This window comes from Arachis stenosperma, chromosome 6, assembly GCF_014773155.1.
Source record: "Arachis stenosperma cultivar V10309 chromosome 6, arast.V10309.gnm1.PFL2, whole genome shotgun sequence".
NCBI lineage: Eukaryota > Viridiplantae > Streptophyta > Magnoliopsida > Fabales > Fabaceae > Arachis > Arachis stenosperma.
In genome coordinates, this window is record NC_080382.1 from 21,951,939 (window position 1) to 21,974,686 (window position 22,748).

The following is a 22,748-nucleotide window of genomic DNA, read 5'->3' on the forward strand; positions in this document are numbered from 1 at the left end:
GGCTGAGGCCCAGATGGGAACAGGACAACAATTCAGTCAGCATTTGGTGAAGTGTATTGAGGCCAACATGAAGACGGCCAGGTGCTTCACGGTGACGCTGTATGACCGGGATAACTTGGAGTTCACTGTAGCAGAGACCACTCCGACTGGTTCTTTCTCCTTGGGTACTTACAGAGTATCACTTGCCTCTCGGACATGTGACTGCGGGTACTTCCAGGCTCTTCATTTCCCGTGTCAGCACGCACTTACATGCTGTGCATACTCACGGGTCACCTGGACCTCTTACGTTCACAGCGTCTATCAGATTAGCTCGGTGTTCAGTGTGTATCGGATGGGCTTCACACCTCCGATCCCGGAGGGCTTCTGGCCACCTTACGACGGGCCCACGGTGATTCCAGACCCTGACAAGAGGCGTGCCAGAGAGGGTCGTCCTAGATCCACTAGGATACGGACGAATATGGACGAGGCAGATCCGAATCGGCCAAAGAGGTGCGGCCTATGTCGCCAACCCGGACACACACGACGTAGTTGCCCACAGGTTGGAGGCTCGTCTCAGACAGGACACCATTAGTATGCATGTTGTTAGTGTTAGCATTATTTACATTAGTGCGCATGTTGCTAGTCTTAGTGTTATTTACATGAGTTCGCATGTTGTTAGTGTCAGTATTATTTACATTAGTGCGCATATGTTTTAGTTTGATTGTTGCGAGTAGTAATGAGTATGGCTTCTTTAATTATGAATAATGCTACATTTTCCGTAGATGCACAATTTAATAAGAAAAAATAAACACTAAACTGTTTCAAGATTCATTGATCATACATAATGAAAGTCCCACAACACAAATTAAAAAAAAAACATAGGTGAACAGACTATAACATAACAAAAAAAGTACAAATCACTATCATACATGATTGAACTTTAATGAAAAAAATACATGAAACGTGAATCATCTAAACAGATGCGACCCAGTACCACAGCGACGGGCTACCCGTGCCCTCTGACCTCGGCGGATAAACGGCTCCTCATCCTCGATGTCATCCCCATCATCCGATGGGGCAGGCTGTGCTGGTGGCGCAACATGCAGGCTGTAGCACACAACTAGAAATGCTTGATTCTAAAAGGACACTTGTTAACTAGCATACTCACCTCCCTGTCCTGTAACCGGTCTATCCTGAGCCTCCACATCTGCACTCTAGGACCCTTCTCGCTCCCGGAAGGGTTGTAACCTGACCATCTGCACCATACACATTTGTTACATCAACTGAAATATGTGTTCAAACTATGCAATAGAATATTAATAACTACGCAGTTATGTATGTCAAATTGAAATAGAGAAGGCCTAGTATAGTACCTCGAGGCCAATGGCCAGCTCAACTCCTCATATCCTGCAGGCCTAAACCGAGGAAAGCGCCAAAAGATCCAAGACTGAAGTAGCTGAAGCGGGCTCGCTAACTTGACGACATGTCTGTTCGCCACTCGGCACATGCACCGGTACAACCAAGCCAGTGCGGCAGAACCCCAGCTGTAGGTACCCAGCTCCTCCAACCTCGCTACGTACGGAAGCCATCTGATGTGAATCCGGTTCCCTGACTTGTCCGCAAATAGCTGCGTGCCCAACAACATCATGATGTACGCACGGGCATATCGGCGCACAGTCTCATCATCTGCATCCTCAGGGCACTCCCCGAAAGTCTCCTGAAACCAGCTGCAGTTCACTGCGTACTTCTGAACCTGGCTGGGAGGAGGTATAACTCCGAGCAACTCCTGGAACCAGACCCAGGCTGGACGGCCACCCTCGATGTATATATGGAACTCTGACAAGCACCCGCTCACGTAACGGCCGTCCACTAGCAAACCCAGCTGGTATGCCACGTCCTGGAGTGTGATGGTGCACTCTCCGAACGGCATATGGAACGTGTGCGTCTCGGGACGCCATCGCTCTACGAATGCACTGACAAGGGCCTTGTCTAGCCGGAACCATCGGTCGTTCAGCCTTGCAAGATGGTATAGACCTGCCATCTGCAAGTACGGAACGTATCTGTCATCAAGTCGCATGCCCTGCTGCCGCCGCATGCTCCTAATGCATCGCTGGGGCTGCTTACAAAATGAACCGCACAGTTAGAACCGGCTTAAAAACCAACCACAACCATAAGCAGCACGATAAATCATCAACATACCATTCTGCTAAATAAGACCGCATAACATTACATGAAAGATAAGCAACTGGAAAACAAATCCATAGACCGCACAACTAAACCGCAAAAATAAACCAGCCTAACGAGATCCACTAACAAGAAACAGCTTGACTAAACCGGTTTACGTAAAAGAGCTAGGGTAAAACAACTAGCATAAAAAAAGTCAAACAAATCACCAACATAAAACCACTAACGAAAATCACCTACCCTAAACCACTAACATAAACCGTTTGCATAAACCACTCGCAAAAACCGCTAACACAAACCACCAACATAAACCACCAACAGAAACTACTAACTTAAACCACTAGCATAAACCACTAACTTAAACCGCTAACTTAAACCACTAACATAAACCACTAACATAAACCACCTACATAAACCACTAACATAAACCACTAACATAAACCGTTTGCATAAACCACTCGCAAAAACCGCTAACACAAACCACCAACATAAACCACCAACAGAAACCACTAACTTAAACCACTAGCATAAACCACTAACTTAAACCGCTAACTTAAACCACTAACATAAACCACTAACATAAACCACCTACATAAACCACTAACATAAACCACTAACATAAACCACCATCTAACCCACATGCAAAACCACTAAGGCACAAATACCGCTAGAATAAAAAATATTTCCGTACTAACCTCCTCGTTGATGACCCCGGCTATATGAGCGACTCCGTCCAAGCGATATAACCGTGCCAGATCGTCCCCCATGAGCAGAGTACACTACAAGGGAACCGGGTGTTAGCTGCGCTAAAACACCAGCCCCTTTTCCAGAGCGCTGCTGTTCGAGGGATCTGCTGCCGTTCTTCATGCGGTTCGAGGGTCCGCATCTAATAATCTTATTGTCGGCCCAAATTGCCGGCCGTTCTCTCCCACCGCTCCAGATTGCTCTATTTTGTTGCGATTCCTGCTGCGTGAATACTCCTCCGCTCCAAATAAACTGAACTAAGGCGGTATTGGGCCCTCACCGCAGCAGAAGACATTGGGGGGAAGGGGATTTTGCCTCGCTAAAATACCCAAAGCAAATTGATTTCGCGCGATAACCTTCAAGTATTTGGCACGAGAACCCTTCGTCAGAGCCAAGGTTTAGCAATCAACAAGGCTCCTTCCCCGCCGTCCCTACCCTTCCCTCTGTCAGATCCAACCCACTCCGCTCCATCGTTGTTCCGGTCATCAGGATCCTCTCTCATCCGTGTAGCTCCCGTCCACGAAGGTGAAGTAGAAGGGGTCGTCGGAGTCTTCTCCTTCTGCCGTGCATGCGTGTGAAGTCGGTGGCGTCATCCCAATCCATCCGTCCCTGTGTCATCCTTGGCAGCCTTCTCCCCTTTGGCGGTGCTTCCCGTTGCCGATTGCACTAGTCTCCCCTCTCAGTGGTTAGTTCCTCTCCCTCGTCCCAATTTAAGTTTCAGGGCTCTTGAGAAAACTATTCGAGCATCAATTTAATCTTTTTGCTTTATTAATTTTGGTCTGAACAACGTATTTTGATTAATTCTGACCAAATTTTTCTTCAATTTAACAATCAGATTGATTTTTTTCCCAATATCTGAACCCCTGAGTCTTGATGTGTTTTTAGGAGTTAGTTGATTTACTTGTTAAATGCTGAAAAACCTGCTTGCTTTGCGTAGAACCTATGATTGCTTTCTTCCATATCAAGACCCATGCACTGTCTATCTGAATTTAATTTACAATCCTTTAATTTTTTCCATTTATATTTCTCAATCTTTTCTGGGTCGAAGTTGAATTTGTGTGGCGAGGGCTTCTGGTGAGTTCATTGCTCTTTCTGCGTTTGTTGTTCGGTGTGGTAGTTCAATAGCTGATTCGATTAGGTTTTGCAACTAAGGTTGTGTTGAGTACATGGGTTGTTGCATTTTCCCTTCTGTTTGATTGTGTTGGTTTTAGTATGTATGTTTCTGATTTTGCGTTCTGTTCACGTTATCAATCGGCCTTAATTTTGGAATAACATGGGTCTTGACTCCAGTCCTTTTTTTTCGAAATTTTTGTATGAGTTTTAATTTGAGCTAATTACAAAAGAACGTTATCTTTTAAAATCAAAGTAGAACAACTGACATAGTATTAATGAAATTATATTTTATAGTGTTGATTAATAAGACTCCAAATAGTCTTCATGTTTTGATGTTGGAGATGTTTGTGTTTTTGAGCTCACCAATGAAAAAGATCTTTTTGATGTTCATATTTGTAGATCCCAATGCTAGGGTAATGTATTAGAACTTCAGGAACTAAGAGCTCTTAATTCTCAAATAAGGTTAATTTCGCGGAGATGCATCACCTTTTTTTTCCTTTTCTGCATAATCAAACTTTTATATTTGGTTTGTAGCAGGTTTATATATGTATGTACTAAGTATTTTAATTTTAGAATTCTTGTTTTGTCACTTCATGATTGCATAGTTAGATTCTCAAAGTGAAAGTCAAGGCTGTGTTTGGTATAAGGATAAGAAAAAGCGAGGCAGAATTTTCTATGGATTTGTATATATATTTGTAAAATTTGAACAAATTGGAGAGGTTATGAATTCTTTTAATAAAAATTTCTGAGTCTTTTTCACAGTTAAGAACCTTATTAATACATTAAAGATAAAACCATTTTCGAGAGTTGAAATGTTTTATGAAATAGTTTGATTGAATAAAAACCAGGGTTCCAAAGAAGCAAAGTGAGCACTAACTTGAAATGTAGGATTATGAAATAGTTTGATTGAATAACAACCATGGTTCCAAAGATATTTTCCTATTATTCCCTGCACCTTGTGAGTCAACAAGCACACACTTCTGATGATGAGTACAGAGGGTTCTCACAACCTGAACCAAGAGACTCAATCAATTAAACTAGGACTAATGTCATAATGTGAAAGAAGATTTCATTCCAAGGAAATCCATGCCTGTTGCTTGAAAATACTGAGATTATTGCTTGCATAACGGAGAGATAGCACGCAATGAACAGCTGAGTTTTTAAAGAACTGTTTGGTTTCTTTGTTCATGAGTTTGCATCACTCCATCCTGCAATGAACAAGATCAGCTTTAGAACCCATCTTGCACTTGAACAGAAATGAATGAATGAATGAAAGAGCAATTACAGTTTTGATAAGGAACTTGTCATGTGAAGTTCTGTCATCCCAAATGAGCATAACAACTCTAAGACCATCTTGTGATTTGTACTGCAACAACTCTCCAAGTGAAAGCTCTCCACCACAAGGCAATGGCCTTGCTGGCTCTCTAACAAGCTTTATTGGATGATAAACTGACTAACCTAGGGGACATCTTCTCAAGAATCTGTTTCTTTACTAGATCATTTACCAGCTTAGTAACATCTTTTCCAGAATCTGTTATGAATGTTTATTTTCCATGGTTTTAATCTCAAGATCTCTCATCAGCTTATCAATATCTTGGTTACCATTGTTCAATGTTTTCTCTAATTCTCGGAGTTAAATTCGGACTTTCTCTTAACTTAATTTGTTTGCATTGAATCAGGTTCTCTGACGAGCGGGTATATCGGAGCTCTAGAATAATTTACTTGGGGTGTATTCCTGTAGCTGCAGCTGTGACAGGTATTACAATAGAGTAGAACCAAAGGGTCTTGCACAAAGTCTTTTGGGCAGTTTATTAAGTATTGATTTTTATATTTTTATTTGATATATTTTGTTTTTAGTTGAATTGGAGGATCATGTTGTATTATCTGTGTTTTTTTTTTTTTGCAATTTTTCCCCTTAGGCTAGGCATCGGGATTTTGTTGAATGGGTGATTAGTATATGTAAAATGACACTATAGTTTGTCTCGGAGAGTGTTATAATGAATAGTGGATTTGGTTCCATATTTCCATTACTGTTAGTTGTTACAAGTTGAATGTGAAAGGCCTGTTGTATTCCTCGTTCCTATTCATCCTTTAGTTATGTATTCGCATTTTGTACTCCTCAGATTTTATTGCGAATTTGCTTATTAGCGTATGAATGCTGCGTTGAACTGTGTTTTGGTGCATACCTTTGACCCAATTTCGCTGTGTTTAGCATATCAAGCGAGTTACTCAGTTATTTGATTTTAGTTAAATGTGAAAATTGTGCATACTCGTGTTCAGCGTTTCTTTTTATTTTATTTTATTTTATTTCTTTATTTTCCATCAGATTTGTACGTGAAATGTATTTTATTTCTTTTTTTTTGCTGCTAGCAATCTGAGTGAGTTGTTTCTTTTTTAATTGAATGCCAAAATCAAGTAATATTCAGTTTTTGAATACTATTCAGTTTTGACTATGAGTGAGTTTTTTCGTTTCTTTTTGTGACAGTTGTGTACGCTTGATATTTTTATATTTCCCCCTTTTTGCTGAGCATGGTTATATGAGATGTTATTATTTGATATGTGTATTCCATGAGGAAAACTGAAGTCTTTTTTTATTTTTCCACTATGTAAATGATTTTGGATGCATATTTTGAAGGCAAGACAGATCTCAACATTCGTGCTTTAGAGGTTGTGGAAGAACTTAGAACTAAAAGAGCACACAAGTAGGTCAGTTATTAGTTATCACCCTTGAATGCTAATATCCCTATGTCATTGTCAGTGTTGTAAACTCTGGATCATACTTTGACCTTTTTCCTTCCTTTGTTTTCCCCTTGTCATTAAACTATTAAGATAGTTGTCTGATCATTATTTTAGAGGAGCATACTAACAATTCTTTTGACTTTCTAACCATTTCCAAACAGTCCAATGCTCCTGTTAGTGGCTTTTAACAAAGACAGGATATCTTTGCCTCAACCTCTGCTAATTAGAATTTAGGTGAAAATAATTACAACCTCACAAGATGCACAAAATAATGACGCACAACCCTATGTATTCCATACTCAAAATAAGTCTTCATTTCTTTTATTCTATATATAGTGTTCTTATGTGATATAATTAATGGAGCAGTTTGATACTTTCATTTTGAGAGTTTTCAAGCATAAAACTATCCTCCATGTCAACACTATTATCATTTTGATTTACATTTCTATATTAGTGACTTCGCCAACTCATACATTATGTTTTAATAGTATACTAATTTCTCATTCTTTTATAACTTGCAGTGAACAATATAAAACGTATATCTGTGGGTGAACTGTTAAACAATTAATAGTCTAAGCTAACATAATAAATGTCATCAGTTAGGAAAAATTGTAATTTTCATTTCTGCATTATTATTCAAATGTTGCCAAGTAGACTCCATCAGTATAATATCATGGGAAGTAGGTATGTTTAGTTGAAAAACCTAAAAGCTTGATAAAAAATCATTATCCATTTGTGTCAGAAATAGGTTAAAAATGCAAGTATACTAGTAGATATATACAATAGTAGTATAGCAGTATATTTGATAATAAAACTATGCATTTTGGGATGTACTTTGGTGCTTGATTGATGAAATTACACGTTAAAAAAAAAGTTTTCCTGCCCATGTTAGCTTATTGACACATAGATATATAGTGGGTACGAATAATAACTAGCCTTTTTTTTTTATAGTATAATCTCCTCCAGTACGTCAAAGATTAAGTTATTACAAGTTATATATACTTATATATTTTTATTTCGTAGATTAATATAATATTCCTCTTTTTCTTTTTCTGTTTTTAAGGAACGAATTTTATTTTCCATTTCAAATATTTGCCATCGGACCCAGAGTTTCTTTCTTCCAGTAATTTTTTTTGAAAGTGCAGCATTTTTCAATGAGTAAGCAAATTTCTCCTACATTTCTCGTGCTTCTGTATTATCCTATATGCTATTAAATGCATGTTTTATTATTCGGTTTAACAGTCAATTGCCCATTCTATATCAAGTGTTAATTACTTACTGTTATCTCGTGGTTGGACTTTATTTTACGATTTGTCGTCGTTCCTATTTTTTTATCAAACTAGATATCGATAAGAGCTGGATTTCAAAGTCACGGGTTGGTGCAGAATATAGGGACGGTTTGACCAGATTCTTAGATTTTGCATTTGCCAATGCATCATCTGATGGGATGATACGTTGTCCATGTCCGAAGTGTGGTTTCCGCCTTTTACAAAATAGAGAGGATGCGTTCGATCACTTGGTGATCAACCCTTTCCCGTCTACTTACACATTTTGGATCCATCACGGTGAGAGACGCGAGGTCGAGCCCTCTTCTGACCGACAAGAAGATCAATCTGATCAACATTTGAACGCTCCGATGCTTGATATGGTCCACGATGCATTCAACTTTTCAGGACTTCATGGTCCCGAAGAAGACTCGGAGAATGAACCGGACGACGGCCCTATGGATGAGTTGCCTAACTTATACAATGAACCTAGTCGAGAGACCCGCAACTTTCACGACCTACTCGAAGACGGGGAGCAGGAGTTATACCCAGGATGTACAAAGTTCTCTAAGTTGTCTTTCTTGGTGAGGCTCTATCACATTAAGTCCATGTGCGGAGTGAGCGATAAGACCTTCGGAATGATATTGGAGTTGCTCGCGGACGCGTTTGAGCATGCCCGAATTCCATCCACTGTGCACGATGCCAAAAAAGTCATAAGAAAACTCGGTCTCGAGTACAAGAAGATAGATGCATGTCCAAATGACTGCATGCTATACCAGGGCAACGATCAAGAGCTGACCAAATGCAAGCAGTGTGGGACATCGAGATGGAAGCATAAGACTAAGAAGAACTCTAGGGTGAGGATCAAGACGGTTGTCAAGAAGAACGGCAAACCACAAGCGGCGAAGATTCTTCGTTACTTCCCCCTTATTCCACGATTGCAGAGGTTATATATGTCTAGTAAGACAGCCGTTGACATGCTGTGGCATAAGAGAAGTCCCAACTCTGATGGTATGTATAGGCATCCAAGGGACGCCGAGGCATGGAAGTCATTTGACGTACGATATCCCGACTTCTCTCGTGATCCGCGTAGTGTTCGCCTAGCATTAGCTAGCGATGGCTTTAACCCTTTTGGGAACATGAGCTCGAAGTACTCAATTTGGCCAGTGGTTCTTATCCCGTATAACATGCCGCCTTGGATTTGCATGAAACCCACTTCGTTCATCCTCTCTATGGTTATTGCTGGTCCTAAAATGCCTGGAAATGACATAGACGTGTACCTAGAGCCGTTGATCAACGAGTTGAAGCAATTATGGAGGGGTGTTGAAACTTATGATGCAGTCGAGAAAAAAACCTTCAAGATGCAAGCTGCGTTGATGTGGACAATCAGTGATTTTCCAGGGTTGGGGAACTTATCTGGGTGGAACACGTACGGTGGGAGAGCTTGTCCTGCGTGCAATTTGGATGCTGAAACTAACCGCCTTACACACAGCCAGAAATGGTGTTTCATGGGTCATCGTCGCTTTCTCAATCATGAACACAAATACAGAAAAGACCGGTACTCCTTTGATGGAAAGTTAGAGGATAGAGGTCCGCCGATTAGAGTCTCTGGTAGAGACATTCTCGGGCAGTTAGAGGGTGTGCATGTCCAATTTGGCAAGGTGCAATCGGTTACCGGGAAAAGGACAGGCGGACAGCAAACTCCCATACAAGACGAGACTCCTTGGAAGAAGAAGAGTATATTCTTTGAGCTGCCATATTGGGAGAACAATGAATTGCGTCACAACCTTGATGTCATGCACATAGAGAAGAATGTCTGCGACAACATTGTATTCACCATAATGAACGAGAAAGGTAAGTCTAAAGACCACATTAAAGCTCGAAGAGACCTCCAGTCGATGGGAATCAAGCATGATTTGTGGCCACGGGAAGATGGAAAGTACCCATCTGCCATCTTTACCATGACCAATCAACAGAAGGAGCTCTTTCTACGGACTATCAAGAACGTAGTCTTTCCAGATGGATACGCTAGCAACATTTCCCGCTGCGTGGATTTACGACAGCGCAAGTTGTCGGGGCTGAAAAGCCACGACTGTCACATTCTAATGGAATATCTACTTCCAATCGCGTTAAGGAATGCATTGCCTCTCCAAGTGTCTTCTGTCCTGGCGGATTTGTCATCCTTTTTTCGTCGATTATGCAGCAAATCCATAGACCCTCAACAACTTCCTCTCCTTCAGAGTCACGTGGTACATACTCTGTGTCGTATGGAGACGATTTTCCCTCCTTCTTTCTTCACAGTGATGGTTCACTTAACAGTGCATCTGGTCGAGGAGGTGCGTCTCGGTGGCCCAGTGCATTATCGGTGGATGTACCCAATTGAACGGTAATTATCAAACATAATTATTAATTTTGCCATTAATTAGTGCTTATGACACGTGTTATATTCCCAAAGGTACCTATGCCGTCTCAAGCAGTACGTGCGTAACAGATCACAACCAGAGGGCTCAATTGCAGAGGGATACTTATCCGAAGAGATTCTCGTATTCTGTTCAAGGTACTTAGATAATGTTGAGAGTAGGATTAATCGACCATCCCGTGTTGACGATCGACCGCGTGAAGTCATGCCTGATGAGAGTGCAACCATGTTCCCAGAGGTTGGAAAGGCGGTCGGGGCTGCTTCTTTTTACACCCTCACACCAGCTGAAAAATTACAAGCTCACCGTCACGTATTGGTCAATTGCCTGGCCGTGGAAAAATATCTTGAGTAAGTGCATTTGAAAGTATCTACTTCGTATTGATTTTCTATGGTTGGAGAACCTGACGTGACATTTTTGTGACGTTTGTAGTGAGTTTAGGGCGATCACAAAGAGAAAGTTACGAAGTAAGACAAGGTCAGAGTCTAAGATAGACAATGTTGTGCACAGAGAATTTTCTGATTGGTTCAATCGTAAGGTGAAACGTCTCAATCATTTATACACGTACATATTAATAACGGTGTCATATTATTCGTATCCCAAGATAATGAATATTCAATACTTTAACTTCCAGGTTACATTGGAAAGCAGCATGCACCCAAACGAATTGCAGTGGCTTGCATGTGGGCCCAATGTTCAAGTTAGCCGCTATACATCCTACAATGTAAATGGATTTAAGTTCAGAACCCTATCGAGAGAGGAAGGGTTGAAAACCCAAAATAGTGGGGTGTATGTCACTTCTGACACTAGGAGTTACGCAAGCAAGCGCGATAGTAATGTTGCCGTTGGTAGCGTCTCGTATTACGGAAAACTGATGGACATCATTGAGCTAAATTACAGTGGTCAATTCACAGTCGTCTTGTTTAGATGTATCTGGGCAAACACCACATCTGGCAGAGGTATAAAAAGGGACTCTTTGGGACACACAGTGGTTAACTTCTCTCATCCAATTCATACCGGTGATTGAGAAGATGATGAACCTTATATTCTTGCATCCGAGGCTCGCCTAGTGTACTATGTTGAGGATGACGCTGATAACGAATGGAGTGTGGTAATCCATGTGAACCCAAGGGACATGTTTGAAATGGGTGAAGATATAGGACAGTGTAATTTCGAATTATCTCCCCAACCGATCCTGACTGGGTTGGCTGATTTTGACATCGAAAGTTTGTCATTGAGACGGGACACCGATTTGGAGGAACCAACCACTGATGCCATCGATAATTGCGACGAGGCTGCCTATATATAGATGTATTCAGATACTAATTCTGGACATGTGCGCTATTTTTATAGTGTATATCACCGTTGAGGGTTATAAGATTGCATAAATATTAATTAGCAACTAGCATATAATAGATTCTTAGAAACTGGATACACCTGATGTATATTCCTATTTATTTACAAGTAATTTACCTGGAGAATGTGATTTTTTAAACATATGTATTGCTCAATATATTTAATCAATTAAGATGTTACTAGATTGTAATTGACCCTATATATTGACTGACATGATCTTTTTTGCCAGGGAAATTGGAAGAGAGGGACCTCTTCCTTTGTGCCTCTAGCGTCTTGTTTTGCAAGGCGATGATTGAGGCCTCCCCGTTCTCCTCACTCGAGCAATCAAGGTCATTCGCAAGAGACCTGTGGTTCAACAAGTTGCCCATTCAGTCATGGCTGGACACATTCTCAGCACACATGCACTTATGTGATGCTATTACTATTGCAAGTGGGGATATTAGGGAGGTAAGTTGTCATGTGTCTGCTCGTATAACCGCTGCTTGGCTTTATTTCAACCTGCCATAGCAAATTCAGATGTTTTATTGTCTTTAATTAAAAGGCACTTTCTGAAGGGGCTGACATATTTGAAAAAATGGACATTGCAGGCATTGCTTCAATTCGCAACAAAGTACCGAAAAAAATTCGGCTTCGGGTTCGTCACCAGCACGAACCTGCGCCTTTCGCAACAAATACTGGTGGAGGTGCAGGTACCGTAGTTAATCTTTTTAACTAGTGACTGTATGATTTAAGGAAAATAAATCAAAATAATAATAAGGGAGTAAGTGAATGAGAAGAAAAGCAAAGAGTGTGAGTGGGATTATAATTATTTTGTCAGACGAGTGAGGAAGAAGAATGTGATTGTGAATGAAATGGGATGAAGACTTGTGTCTCTGTTGGGGATGCTGGTTACATCATTATATTATTGATTATTAACAACACCTCATAAGTGAGTGCATCTAGTTAACTCAATCCTAAAACCCTATAGCTTGTAAGATTACAATAATAATTGTTTATGCATTTTTGTATGTTGATAAGTATATTTATTTTCCTCTTAAGCAAAAAATTCTCAAACTTTTGAACATGCTGTCTACGTGATTATGGGTGTGCCTTGAATTCAGGTTTCTGTTTTTGTTTGTTGTTTCTTCTTCTAATTAAAGAATGGAGGAGGCAGTGCGTTACTTATGAGGGGGAGGTGTTTACCATCTTCCCTCCCATCATTTTCCCATTTGATTATGACGACTTCATAATTGAGTTACTAAACATGTTTGTTACTTGTTAGGTACAATTATTTTGTGATTGTTTATTCCCGTTAAGAAAAGTTTGTTTGTTTAGTGTTTTTAGTTAAAATAATTTGACGTCACAGATTGAGCCTCTCTTGTATTTTAGAAATTGTTAGTTAGTTTCAAAGGACTAATTAATTAGTTCATCATTTGGTTTGATCTGACGACTAAGAAATCACCACTCTAGTATTATACCATGTCTTTTCCTTGGACGCTCCTAAGTATGACTTTCAGTGATATTATTTAAAGAAAGAAAGAAAGAAATGGAGGAACAGGTTGGTATATATTTCTGACCTATGTTTCTGATCTATACCACCATGTCAATTCAAATTTGTCTAGCATGTCCATTACTGATCTATAACTCTGATTGGTCTGGCTGATTTTGGCATGTTCTTAAGTTGAGACGTGAAGCATTAAATGTTGCTGAAGTATATAGCTATTGCCTCTGGTTAGTGTTGTTAATGATTTTTTGCGACCAACTACTGTACCTTATCAGCTGCAACTCTATTAAACTTGTGCAGGCACGATATCAGAATAGTCTGCAGGTTGAACTTGAAACGGCGTCTCGGGAGGAATTCACTCTTATAGAAAGAGGTCTTACGAAACTATGGGAACGTAAGCCAAACCAGCAGTTTATAACATGGCGCTATTTTGTGCTTTGTTTTTTGTAAAATTTGTGACTTCTAATAACTTGTTTGCTTATGGTGTATCCGTCAGGTTTGTCTCGGGAAAAGACTCTAGATGTTTCGGAAGAGACCGGCGAGGTAGTTCAAGATTCGATGCTCGAAGAAGACGTTGCGCCAGATAGTTCTGATGAGGTTGTCTCTAAAGGACACCAACCTTCCATCATAACCTTTGACCTCAATAAAACTCCAGAGGAGAATGATATTTGCTGACTCAACTCTTTATTATTAGTCTGCCTTATCTCACGAAATATTAGGACTGAACTGAACAAAGTGACTATTTGTGATTATTCCTTTGCCTGTTGAATTCGACGTTCTGATAATGAATTTGGAATAGATTATTCTCAAATTACTATATATCTAACATTAGATTTATTTAAGTTTTGCATGCATAAGTTTATTTTTTATTTTATCTCTAATCTTATTTTATTTTTTATCTAATTTTATGTTTTTCACTTTGAAATTTACCAGTGATCAAATTCTAGACTTTTTAGATATGGAGTTTTGATGTCATTCCAAAATTTTTAACTTGTAGAAAAAGACAACAGAATAGTTATATTGTTAACAATATATTATTTAATTTTGATAAACGTTTTGATTGAATCAATATAATCAACGGTATGTCTGCCTCCTTACTCCTTCATCTCACTGAATAAACATAAATGAAATAATAATAATATATGAAGCAGGAGAAATTAAAATATTAAATGAGCACAGAATTATTTAAAAATGTATATTGATTTGATAGTAAACATTTTTTATAAATATACGAGGTTACTCCAAAGACACATATAATTCATTAATGATTTTCTTGAAAGCTGGAGACTCATTGACTCCAATATATGGAACAGTTATCTAATTCTTAATTTTACTAGTCAAAATATTATAATCAGCAGAAGTAAACTTAGTTTTCCTAGTCGGAATATTATAATCAGCAAAAGTAAAAAGCTCGATTTGAATAGCTTCTTGAAATAACCAATAAGCCTTTTTTATCAATTCTCTTAATTCATCATCTGTTCAAGTTTACACTACTCATGATTAATAAATATAAAAGAAAAAAAAAAGAGAGAAGAAGAACACAATAGATTACTTCAAATATGTAACCAAAATACTCTCAAATACTTCTTAAAAATTAATATATACATAACACAATAATTTGTTCGCTAAGTATTTATGTTTTTTTTTATTAGTTTAAATTTTGAAAGAAATAATATTATGATATGATATTAGAATTTTATATCTAAAAATCTTAGAATTCGATCTTTAATAAATTTTAAAATTAAAAAATAACATAAAACAAATAAAAAACGGAAAAACTATGAAAAATTAAATAAGTAAAAAAAGGCATTTGTTTGAAATGAGTGTTAAAAATTATAACTATTTATATTATTTTTTTTATTAATTTAAATTTAAAAAAAAATTAATTTCATAATAAGAACGATGAAGAATAAAATATAAATTTATAAAAAGCATATATATTATTCCAGTTTATGGAATTAATTAATCTATCGATATAATGTATAAACAAATAAGTCATATGTACTGAATATTTTATTAGTAGTGATATGCAATTGATAATATTAATTTATGAATTGAAGAGAGTAAACAAAACAACATTTTATATTAATGTATGAATTGAAGAGAATAAGCAAAAACTATTAGCGTCTATTATAAAATTTAAAAAAATAGACCTAACGAGCTCTGAGAATAAACTTAACATAAATATTTGTTTATAAATATGTAGATAACAAACTAATAATAATCGTTAAGTATTTATTTTTTAATTGTAATTTTTCCTTCAATACCTACTAATACTTTTAAAAAGGTTAAAAAAACCGAAAAACACAAACTGAAATTTTAAATTAGACAAGCCACCGCCTAGCAAATCCTTATTTTTTCCCTAATACCAATAATCCTTATTGGAGCTTGCTTCGTCCAGTACCTCTCCTCCACGTCCTTCTCTGCGGTGTGCCAGCTTCCTGGCGCCCCTTCCCTCGCTGTCCGATACCTAGTGGTTCCACTCTTACCCTCAAACCAGTCATCCCACTGGAGGTAAGCACGATTAATCCTGGATATTATTATGCTCTAACCTACTACTAATTTCATTCCCCAACCGCATCGTTCAATGCTCTAACTCACCTTCAATTCATCTCTCTTTTTTTTAATCTGTCATTATCTTCATTTTAAGCATGTTATTGCTGATCCTAATAATAACAATTATCTACGATGTACATCCATTATGTTATATATTTAATTAACAAATACTCTGCTTATATATTAGGATTACTAATTACTAATTAATTAATAAGTGGCAAGTAATGAGAGACGTTTAGGCACCAAAAACAAAATTAAAGAAACAGCATAATCTTACTCTCGTCTAGATATCCTTTCTGACTCCCTCTCACCCCCGGATATTTTTTTTTTCATAATTTCTCTCATTAATGAAGAGCCGCCCTGCACCATGCGTATAAGTGTCCCTTTTACATCCATACGTTGCAATGAATATTTAGATTTATTTTCTTTTAATATGATTAATTAATTAAGCTTCTTCAAGAATTTGTTGTGATTCCACATTGAAGTGCTATTTTTTATTTTAAATTGAGTATTATTAGTGTACTCTTTTGAGTTCGTTTGGAAGAACCCGAATTTTATGTGTATTAATCTTGTACTATTTTCTATTCGAATGTAGTTGGGACCTCTGATAATTTATATTATGATGTATAATATTAATTGTTATATTCGAGTTAATAAAAATGATACATGAATAATTATATTTAACATAAATAATTGAATAAATTGTGAATAAATCAATTTTTTTTATGCCCCACATATTTGATTTCTTTGTTAACATGCTATCTCAACTCATGTACTCATGTAACTGGGGTATGCCGGTGTCCTTTTTACATGTTAATTTATATTATTATGTATATATTAATTGTTATGCCGGTGTCCTTTTTACATGTTAATTTATATTATTATGTATATATTAATTGTTATTACTTCGTTTTAATCCGAATGCAGTTGGAAAAGATGCTTCGGGTAGGTCGTTTCACGAAGAAAGCTCGCGTAGACACAGCATGTCAAGCCTCAAGTGGGAGGTAATGCGGCTTCAACTTCCGAGCAGAGAGCGGACTGCCCAATTCTACCGCCCAATTCTAGTGCCCCTACTTCCTCATCTTTACGCCCCTTTCGTCCGTCCCGAACCGAACCACTGCCTGCTCCACAGGCTTCCATGAATGATGTTCAAAACTCGGAGCCAGACGCCGAAGAGGCAGACCCGGAGGCAGATGAGGTAGATTTTTTTGACCAACATGTTGATAACCTTCTTGCTGCACAGGATGCTCAGAAGCGCAAGGGACGCAAGACCACAGAATTTTGGGATGTTAAAACAATTGGTATAAGAGAACTTTATTTAATTCTACTTTTCATTGCCCTATTTTTCTATGATGTATTCACAACTTGACTCCAATGGTAGCTAATTAAGAATTAATATGTTTTACAGAATCCGATGGCACAATCAAACAGGTCAAACTGAGTGTGAAGGAAGCTATGAAGCCACCTAACGGAAGAAAGGTCGTACTCAGGTTTAACAATGCACTGCAACCAGTTGGGGATGAAGCAGGTCTACTGAGCGGCGTTATGGGGCTGCTAGGACCTGATTACACCAAATTTTCAATCTGCGAGAGGGACTGGAGAAAGGTTCGCACCAGGGACAAAGTCTATAATGAAATAGTAAAGGTAAAATGTTATTTTTATTTCTTCGTACCATTCCAAACTCATACTTTGAACACTACTCACTGCTTAATTTTAATGTTGCAGGAAATGTTCCATTTTGAAGAAGATAGCAGAGGAATTATAAAAGGTATAATATCCAAGATGCTAGGAAGGGCTTGGAAGGAAACGAGGAACAGATTATACCATCGCTACTATGACGTAGAACTTTCACTTGCAGCAAATATTAAAAACCGCCCAGATGGAATTACTGCAGACCATTGGAAAAGATTTCTCGATTATCGCAACAGCAAAGAGACACAGGTAATATAGTTTTGTTTCATAACAGACAAAGTTCATTTATGTCACATTTAGTTCGTCAGAACTAGTGTCTAGTAACTCTTAAATTAATGGCATGACAGGATAAGTGTATTCAAAATGCCGAGAATCGATCAAAGCAGCTTTACACCCACACCAGTGGATCGAAAAGTTTGGCAAGGCTCGGAGAAGAAGAGGTAATCTATCTTTGAGAATGTTTTTGAACTATCTGTTCCTCTACCCTATTCACTTTGTCTTCATTATTGGTACAGTCGGAACGACAAGGGAGGATAGTTAGTAGAGGAGAGTTGTATCTCTTAACGCACAAAAAAACCAATGGCTCCTATATCCATGATGCAGCTCACGCTATTGGAGTAAGTAATGTGTTCAGAATCGGGAAGTAGTTTCTCCTATGTTTTAATTTTTAAAATTTTATTGGAAGTATGTGCGGTTAGCGACTAGCTAATAAATGCTCTTAATTGCTTATCTATGTGTGTAGGAAAGAATTGAGGCTATTGAGCAAGGCGATGAATCTTCTAGACTGTTATCCCAGAATGATTCGCTTGCTCAAGCTCTCGGAAGAGAACGCCCGGGTAGGGTGCGTGGAATGGGGTTGGGACCGACTTCTAGTCAAGTCTTCGGTATGAATTCCAATCAGCAGAGCAATGGTTTTGAAAGGGAAGAGACCCAAAGGGTGCTGCTTGAACTGCAAGCAGAGTTGGCAGCAGAGAAATTGAAAAGGAAGGCAGTGGAGGATGAAGTAGCAGCCGAGAAGACCAAAAGACAGGCAGTGGAGGATGAAGTAGCAGCTGGAAAGGTCAGGATGCAGGCAATGGAGAGTGCTTTGATATGTCTACTTCAAGGGCAAGGTAGGAAGCTGCCATCAGACGTCGCAACATGGATGAGTGCGTTGGGGGGACAGAATAGAAAGTAGTTCTTAGGATTGTGGAACCTTTTCTTCTTTCAGATATGCACTTTTATTTTGTTGATTATGCAACTCTTAGTAAGGAGTACACTTTGTTGATATTCGGATAATTATATTAATTAAATTAATGGTTTTGCTATTGTCGTTTACCCTGCAATTTATTTTTCTTGGATTTTAAATAATTTAATTTACTAATATTAAGAACGATTAAAAAAAACGAAAAAATGCTCATTGAAATAAAAAACAGCGTGAATTGCCAGTGTACAAAACAGTATTTTTGCGGCCATTTAACCGGAAAATAGTGGCGGTTGCGAACTAGCCGTTAGAAATTTGAAAATTCAGGTTAGGAGATAGCGGCGGTTAAAAACCGCCGCCAGTTACATTTGAAAAAAACATTGGCTGTTAAACCGCGACGTTTCCAAACCGCCGGTAAATGCATTAGCCTTTAAACCGCGGCCATTAAACAGCGGCGGTTTCAAACCGCCGAACATTTCGTGTCGATCACAGATTTCCAGATCGCGGCGGTTTTAAACCGCCACTAAACATTGCGACGCTAATCTTGGGTTTCACGGCGGTTGTGCCAGCGGTTCTTGAAAACCGCCGCAAAATCATATAACCACCCCCTAATAGGCGACGCTTAACAAACCGCTGGAATTCCGTTTCGCGGCCGTTTGAAACCGCCGCAAATCACTCCTGGAAACGCCGCTATTTCCCGGTTCCCTTGTAGTGGTATTCCGTTCAGCTATTATTCGGAGAGAATCTCGGTCGTTTTCTCTGAGATTTTATGGGGTAGGGGGAGGAATAATAGTTCGAATGAGGGTGATTCGAACTCCTTATATAGCCGAATCAAGGGTAATTCGAACCGCCTTGGTTCGATTTATGAAGGATCTCTCCAAGGGTAATTCGAACCAGCTTGGTTCGAATTATATGCATTGCAAACTTGGCCGTAGTTCGAACTAGCCTAGTTCGAATTACGTGGGATTGGAGTTCGAACCACCTTGGTTCGAATTACGTTGAAATCTCCACCTCCCTAATTCGAACCATCCTGGTTCGATTTATTCATGTTTCTTGTTCGAACCGTCCTGGTTCGAATTACATAAAAATTGCGTCTGGCTTATTGCTGAAACAATTTTCATTTTGGCGTATTTACGTTACACCATTCTTATTATGGCTTAATTAGGTTTTTTACCCTAAATTTTATATTTTTTTTAATTAAATTCTTGCACAATTTTTTTTAATTAGGTCTCTACATTTTTTTTCTTTTTATTTAGGTCACTGTACCAATTTTTTTTAGTCGAGTCCCTATAAAATTAAGTCAATTACTGCTAAGAGGGACCTAATTGAAAAAAAAAAAATTGGTGCAGAGATCTAACTAAAAGAAAAAAAAAATATAGGAACCTAATTGAAAATTTCGTAAAACTATAAGGACCAACAGAATAATTAAACCTTAAAAAAATCCTAATCAAATAAGGTAATCTTCTAAAAATAGGGTAAACATTAATTGGCATAACTTTTATTTTTGGTATCCAAATAGCATTTTTGATGATTAAATTAGGAGAGTTTTGGTTATTGAGTCTTCTGATCCTTTTTTATTTTCTTCTTCATTATGAGATAGGTGAGATGTGAATGGTACTCGGCTTTTGTGTTTATGTTTATGGTTTTGGGAATACACTGGATGGTGAATTTGAAGCTATCCACCTAGCGGATTCTGATGGATGACATACTTGAAAATACCTGTTCCATTTTATTCAGATCTCAACATAAACATCACTGTAAAATGAAATTTGTGAGTTTAAAGTTTAATTCAGGTGAACAATTTTTAAAATAAACTGATTGAAAGCTAGGTGTTACATCTTTAGCAAGTATAATTATCATCTTCTTATTATATATAGAAAAAGAAAGAAAAGATATGGGGTATCAGCAAATTTTATTTCCTCGCTCAGGTTAAACAAACACAAAATGTAGTTGAACCATTTCTCAGTAATAAAACTGTTTGAACAAGCCTTATTCAAAACAGAAATATTAATTCAAGACATTACTAACTCTAAAATACAAGTCTTGGAACAGCCAAATTGTCAATAACCATTGATTCTCCAAAACTAGGGACACTGAAAGTATGATACAACATTTTCTAACTACTAGAAACACTACCAAATGGGAGCAACCTATACTGGATTCATATAACACTTCACACAACCAATCAATCTTTTCAAAATTTTATTTCTGTGAGCATCTTCTTAATTAATTCCTTTATTGTTTCCATCGAACACCAATTTCTTCACAGCATCAACGCTACATTTTTCCGTTCGTACCTAAGCTATGTCCATTGTGCTAACTACTAAGCTATTATATGCTGGTCTCAAAGTAAATAAGTTATTATACGATACATGCATGCTTATGTATAAGTAGAATACAAGTAGAATTTCACATACAAGAACAAGCTTTTTGCTTCTTCTATATTGAAATGAGCTAAATCACCAAATTAGAACACCATTCTGAGCATAAACTTGTGGTGTTCATGTCTCATATGTCAAGTCAACACTTAACAATACATACCAAGATTGTATTAACGATAATTGAAATAAAAACTTAACAAAAAATTACAAAATTTAATTTCAAAGACCAACTTGATCATTTAGAGAAGTTAGAAAATAAAAAAATAATTTGATTCACATGAAGAAATCTAAAAACCAAATTGATCATTACCACTGTTTGAAACGATAAGGATAAAGTTAAAACAATCAAACATTAAAAATATTTTTGAAATTTTTCAATAATTTTAGAAGACAAAAAATATACTATTATTATTATTATTATTATTATTATTATTTGGACTAGACTTCAATTGTTTAATTCTCAAACTTGTTTATACTGTAAGTCTATAAGATGACGAGAACGACGAATTGTCAAGCAATCCACCTAAACTTACAAATTAGCTTAATTACTTTTCTAATGCTTGCTTAAAAAACACATTAAATTAAACCTATTTAACCCAACAAAAAAAATAAATAACTAAAGACTATTCACATAATTTTCATAGCCGTCTATGAACCGCTTGTACAATAGCAAATCTCGAAGGTAATTGCAATTCGAGCATTTTAGTTTTTATGTTCCGAGAATGTCACACTATCTGAATTATTGAGTAAACCTCATACCATACTTATCTTTTTTGTTACTTTTTGTTGCCAAAAAAAAAAATCAAAATACTAAAAGTATAAATGGCAATTGTCTATGACTTCTTTCTTGCCTTAACAGTTAACAATGCACAAAAATATCAAGATTAATGAAAAATAAACACCAATTATCAATTAAAATCTCTGGAATACATCCATTTTCCTTATATACAGCAGTCAAACCAAGCACAAGAAATCTAAGCTCCAACACAGACAACACAAACCCCAAAGACAAAATCACGATGTACTTGTGTCAAATTATGAACTGAAACCAGACGAGAGAAATCTCGGTCATTGACAAGATCAGGGGAAAATCACCTCAGAGAGATCATCAGCATGGAAGATCCTAGCTGCACTTCAATGGCTCAGTTTACATCATTGATCGTTAACAGAACTGATAATCTTTGACTAAGCAGCCAGAACAACGATGACGATTAGAAGCACAATTCCAAATATCACCAAAAGCAAGCATGTCTGTAAAAGAAAGATCAAAACAAAGTATGAGATTACCTAAGATATATACATGAAGGTTTATAGGAGAAAAGAAAATAAAAAAGGAAAAGTGGGGGGGGGGGGGGGGGGGTAACGTATTATGGACAGCAGAAAGTAATGCATTATGCAAACTAAACCAACCATGCAACCAAAGCCCATGTATAATGACAGCTGTAAAAGCCAAGATCTTTCATCACTAAAATTATATATATAATATGAACTTCACGGCCATATAAATTTATTGAGGAAATCCAACATCTAAAACAACACGTGAGAGGTGAAATCTTAAAGCAAATATTACACAATGTATATTACCAAAGAAGAATTTGATCTTTGAGTCTTTGAAGCTTTAGCAAGTTACGATTTTGCTTGTGCAGTTGCTGTATG

At 37.5% G+C, this 22,748-nt stretch overlaps 4 protein-coding genes across 4 annotated transcripts; 3 read left to right on the forward strand and 1 right to left on the reverse strand.

Moving 5' to 3' along the window:
* Positions 1-947: 947 nt before the first annotated feature.
* On the reverse strand, positions 948-2,074 carry LOC130933873 (protein MAIN-LIKE 1-like). Its single transcript, XM_057863480.1, has 3 exons — positions 1,353-2,074; positions 1,164-1,235; positions 948-1,086 (listed from the first exon to the last, which is right to left on the reverse strand). The coding sequence occupies exons 1-3, from the start codon at positions 2,072-2,074 to the stop codon at positions 948-950; spliced, it is 933 nt and encodes a 310-aa protein (XP_057719463.1).
* Positions 2,075-5,285: 3,211 nt separating this feature from the next.
* On the forward strand, positions 5,286-11,750 carry LOC130933874 (uncharacterized). The gene is made up of 6 exons (XM_057863481.1): positions 5,286-5,383; positions 5,700-5,776; positions 8,103-10,410; positions 10,480-10,753; positions 11,076-11,400; positions 11,473-11,750. Exons 1-6 carry the CDS (start codon positions 5,286-5,288, stop codon positions 11,748-11,750), a joined length of 3,360 nt encoding a protein of 1,119 aa, XP_057719464.1.
* A 335-nt stretch (positions 11,751-12,085) lies between these two features.
* Positions 12,086-13,955, forward strand: LOC130933875 (uric acid degradation bifunctional protein TTL-like). Its single transcript, XM_057863482.1, has 4 exons — positions 12,086-12,244; positions 12,385-12,486; positions 13,581-13,674; positions 13,777-13,955. The coding sequence occupies exons 1-4, from the start codon at positions 12,086-12,088 to the stop codon at positions 13,953-13,955; spliced, it is 534 nt and encodes a 177-aa protein (XP_057719465.1).
* A 3,019-nt stretch (positions 13,956-16,974) lies between these two features.
* Positions 16,975-18,705, forward strand: LOC130933876 (uncharacterized). Its single transcript, XM_057863483.1, has 6 exons — positions 16,975-17,137; positions 17,245-17,480; positions 17,562-17,777; positions 17,876-17,968; positions 18,044-18,145; positions 18,271-18,705. The coding sequence occupies exons 1-6, from the start codon at positions 16,975-16,977 to the stop codon at positions 18,703-18,705; spliced, it is 1,245 nt and encodes a 414-aa protein (XP_057719466.1).
* The last annotated feature ends 4,043 nt before the right edge of the window (positions 18,706-22,748 follow it).

Coding starts and splice junctions, on each gene's coding strand:
- LOC130933874 (XM_057863481.1), top strand. CDS start 5,286: ATGAATGAAAGAGCAATTACAGTTTTGATAAGGAACTTGTCATGTGAA. Junction 5,777..8,102: donor TGTAGCTGCAGCTGTGACAG/GTATTACAATAG, acceptor TTATCAAACTAG/ATATCGATAAGAGCTGGATT. Junction 11,401..11,472: donor AAACACCACATCTGGCAGAG/GTATAAAAAGGG, acceptor GTGATTGAGAAG/ATGATGAACCTTATATTCTT.
- LOC130933873 (XM_057863480.1), bottom strand. CDS start 2,074: ATGCGGCGGCAGCAGGGCATGCGACTTGATGACAGATACGTTCCGTAC. Junction 1,236..1,352: donor AGCTGGCCATTGGCCTCGAG/GTACTATACTAG, acceptor TGTATGGTGCAG/ATGGTCAGGTTACAACCCTT. Junction 1,087..1,163: donor TGGAGGCTCAGGATAGACCG/GTTACAGGACAG, acceptor TGTGTGCTACAG/CCTGCATGTTGCGCCACCAG.
- LOC130933875 (XM_057863482.1), top strand. CDS start 12,086: ATGATTGAGGCCTCCCCGTTCTCCTCACTCGAGCAATCAAGGTCATTC. Junction 12,487..13,580: donor AAATACTGGTGGAGGTGCAG/GTACCGTAGTTA, acceptor AAACTTGTGCAG/GCACGATATCAGAATAGTCT. Junction 13,675..13,776: donor TCTTACGAAACTATGGGAAC/GTAAGCCAAACC, acceptor TGTATCCGTCAG/GTTTGTCTCGGGAAAAGACT.
- LOC130933876 (XM_057863483.1), top strand. CDS start 16,975: ATGAATGATGTTCAAAACTCGGAGCCAGACGCCGAAGAGGCAGACCCG. Junction 17,778..17,875: donor GCAACAGCAAAGAGACACAG/GTAATATAGTTT, acceptor ATGGCATGACAG/GATAAGTGTATTCAAAATGC. Junction 18,146..18,270: donor ATGCAGCTCACGCTATTGGA/GTAAGTAATGTG, acceptor CTATGTGTGTAG/GAAAGAATTGAGGCTATTGA.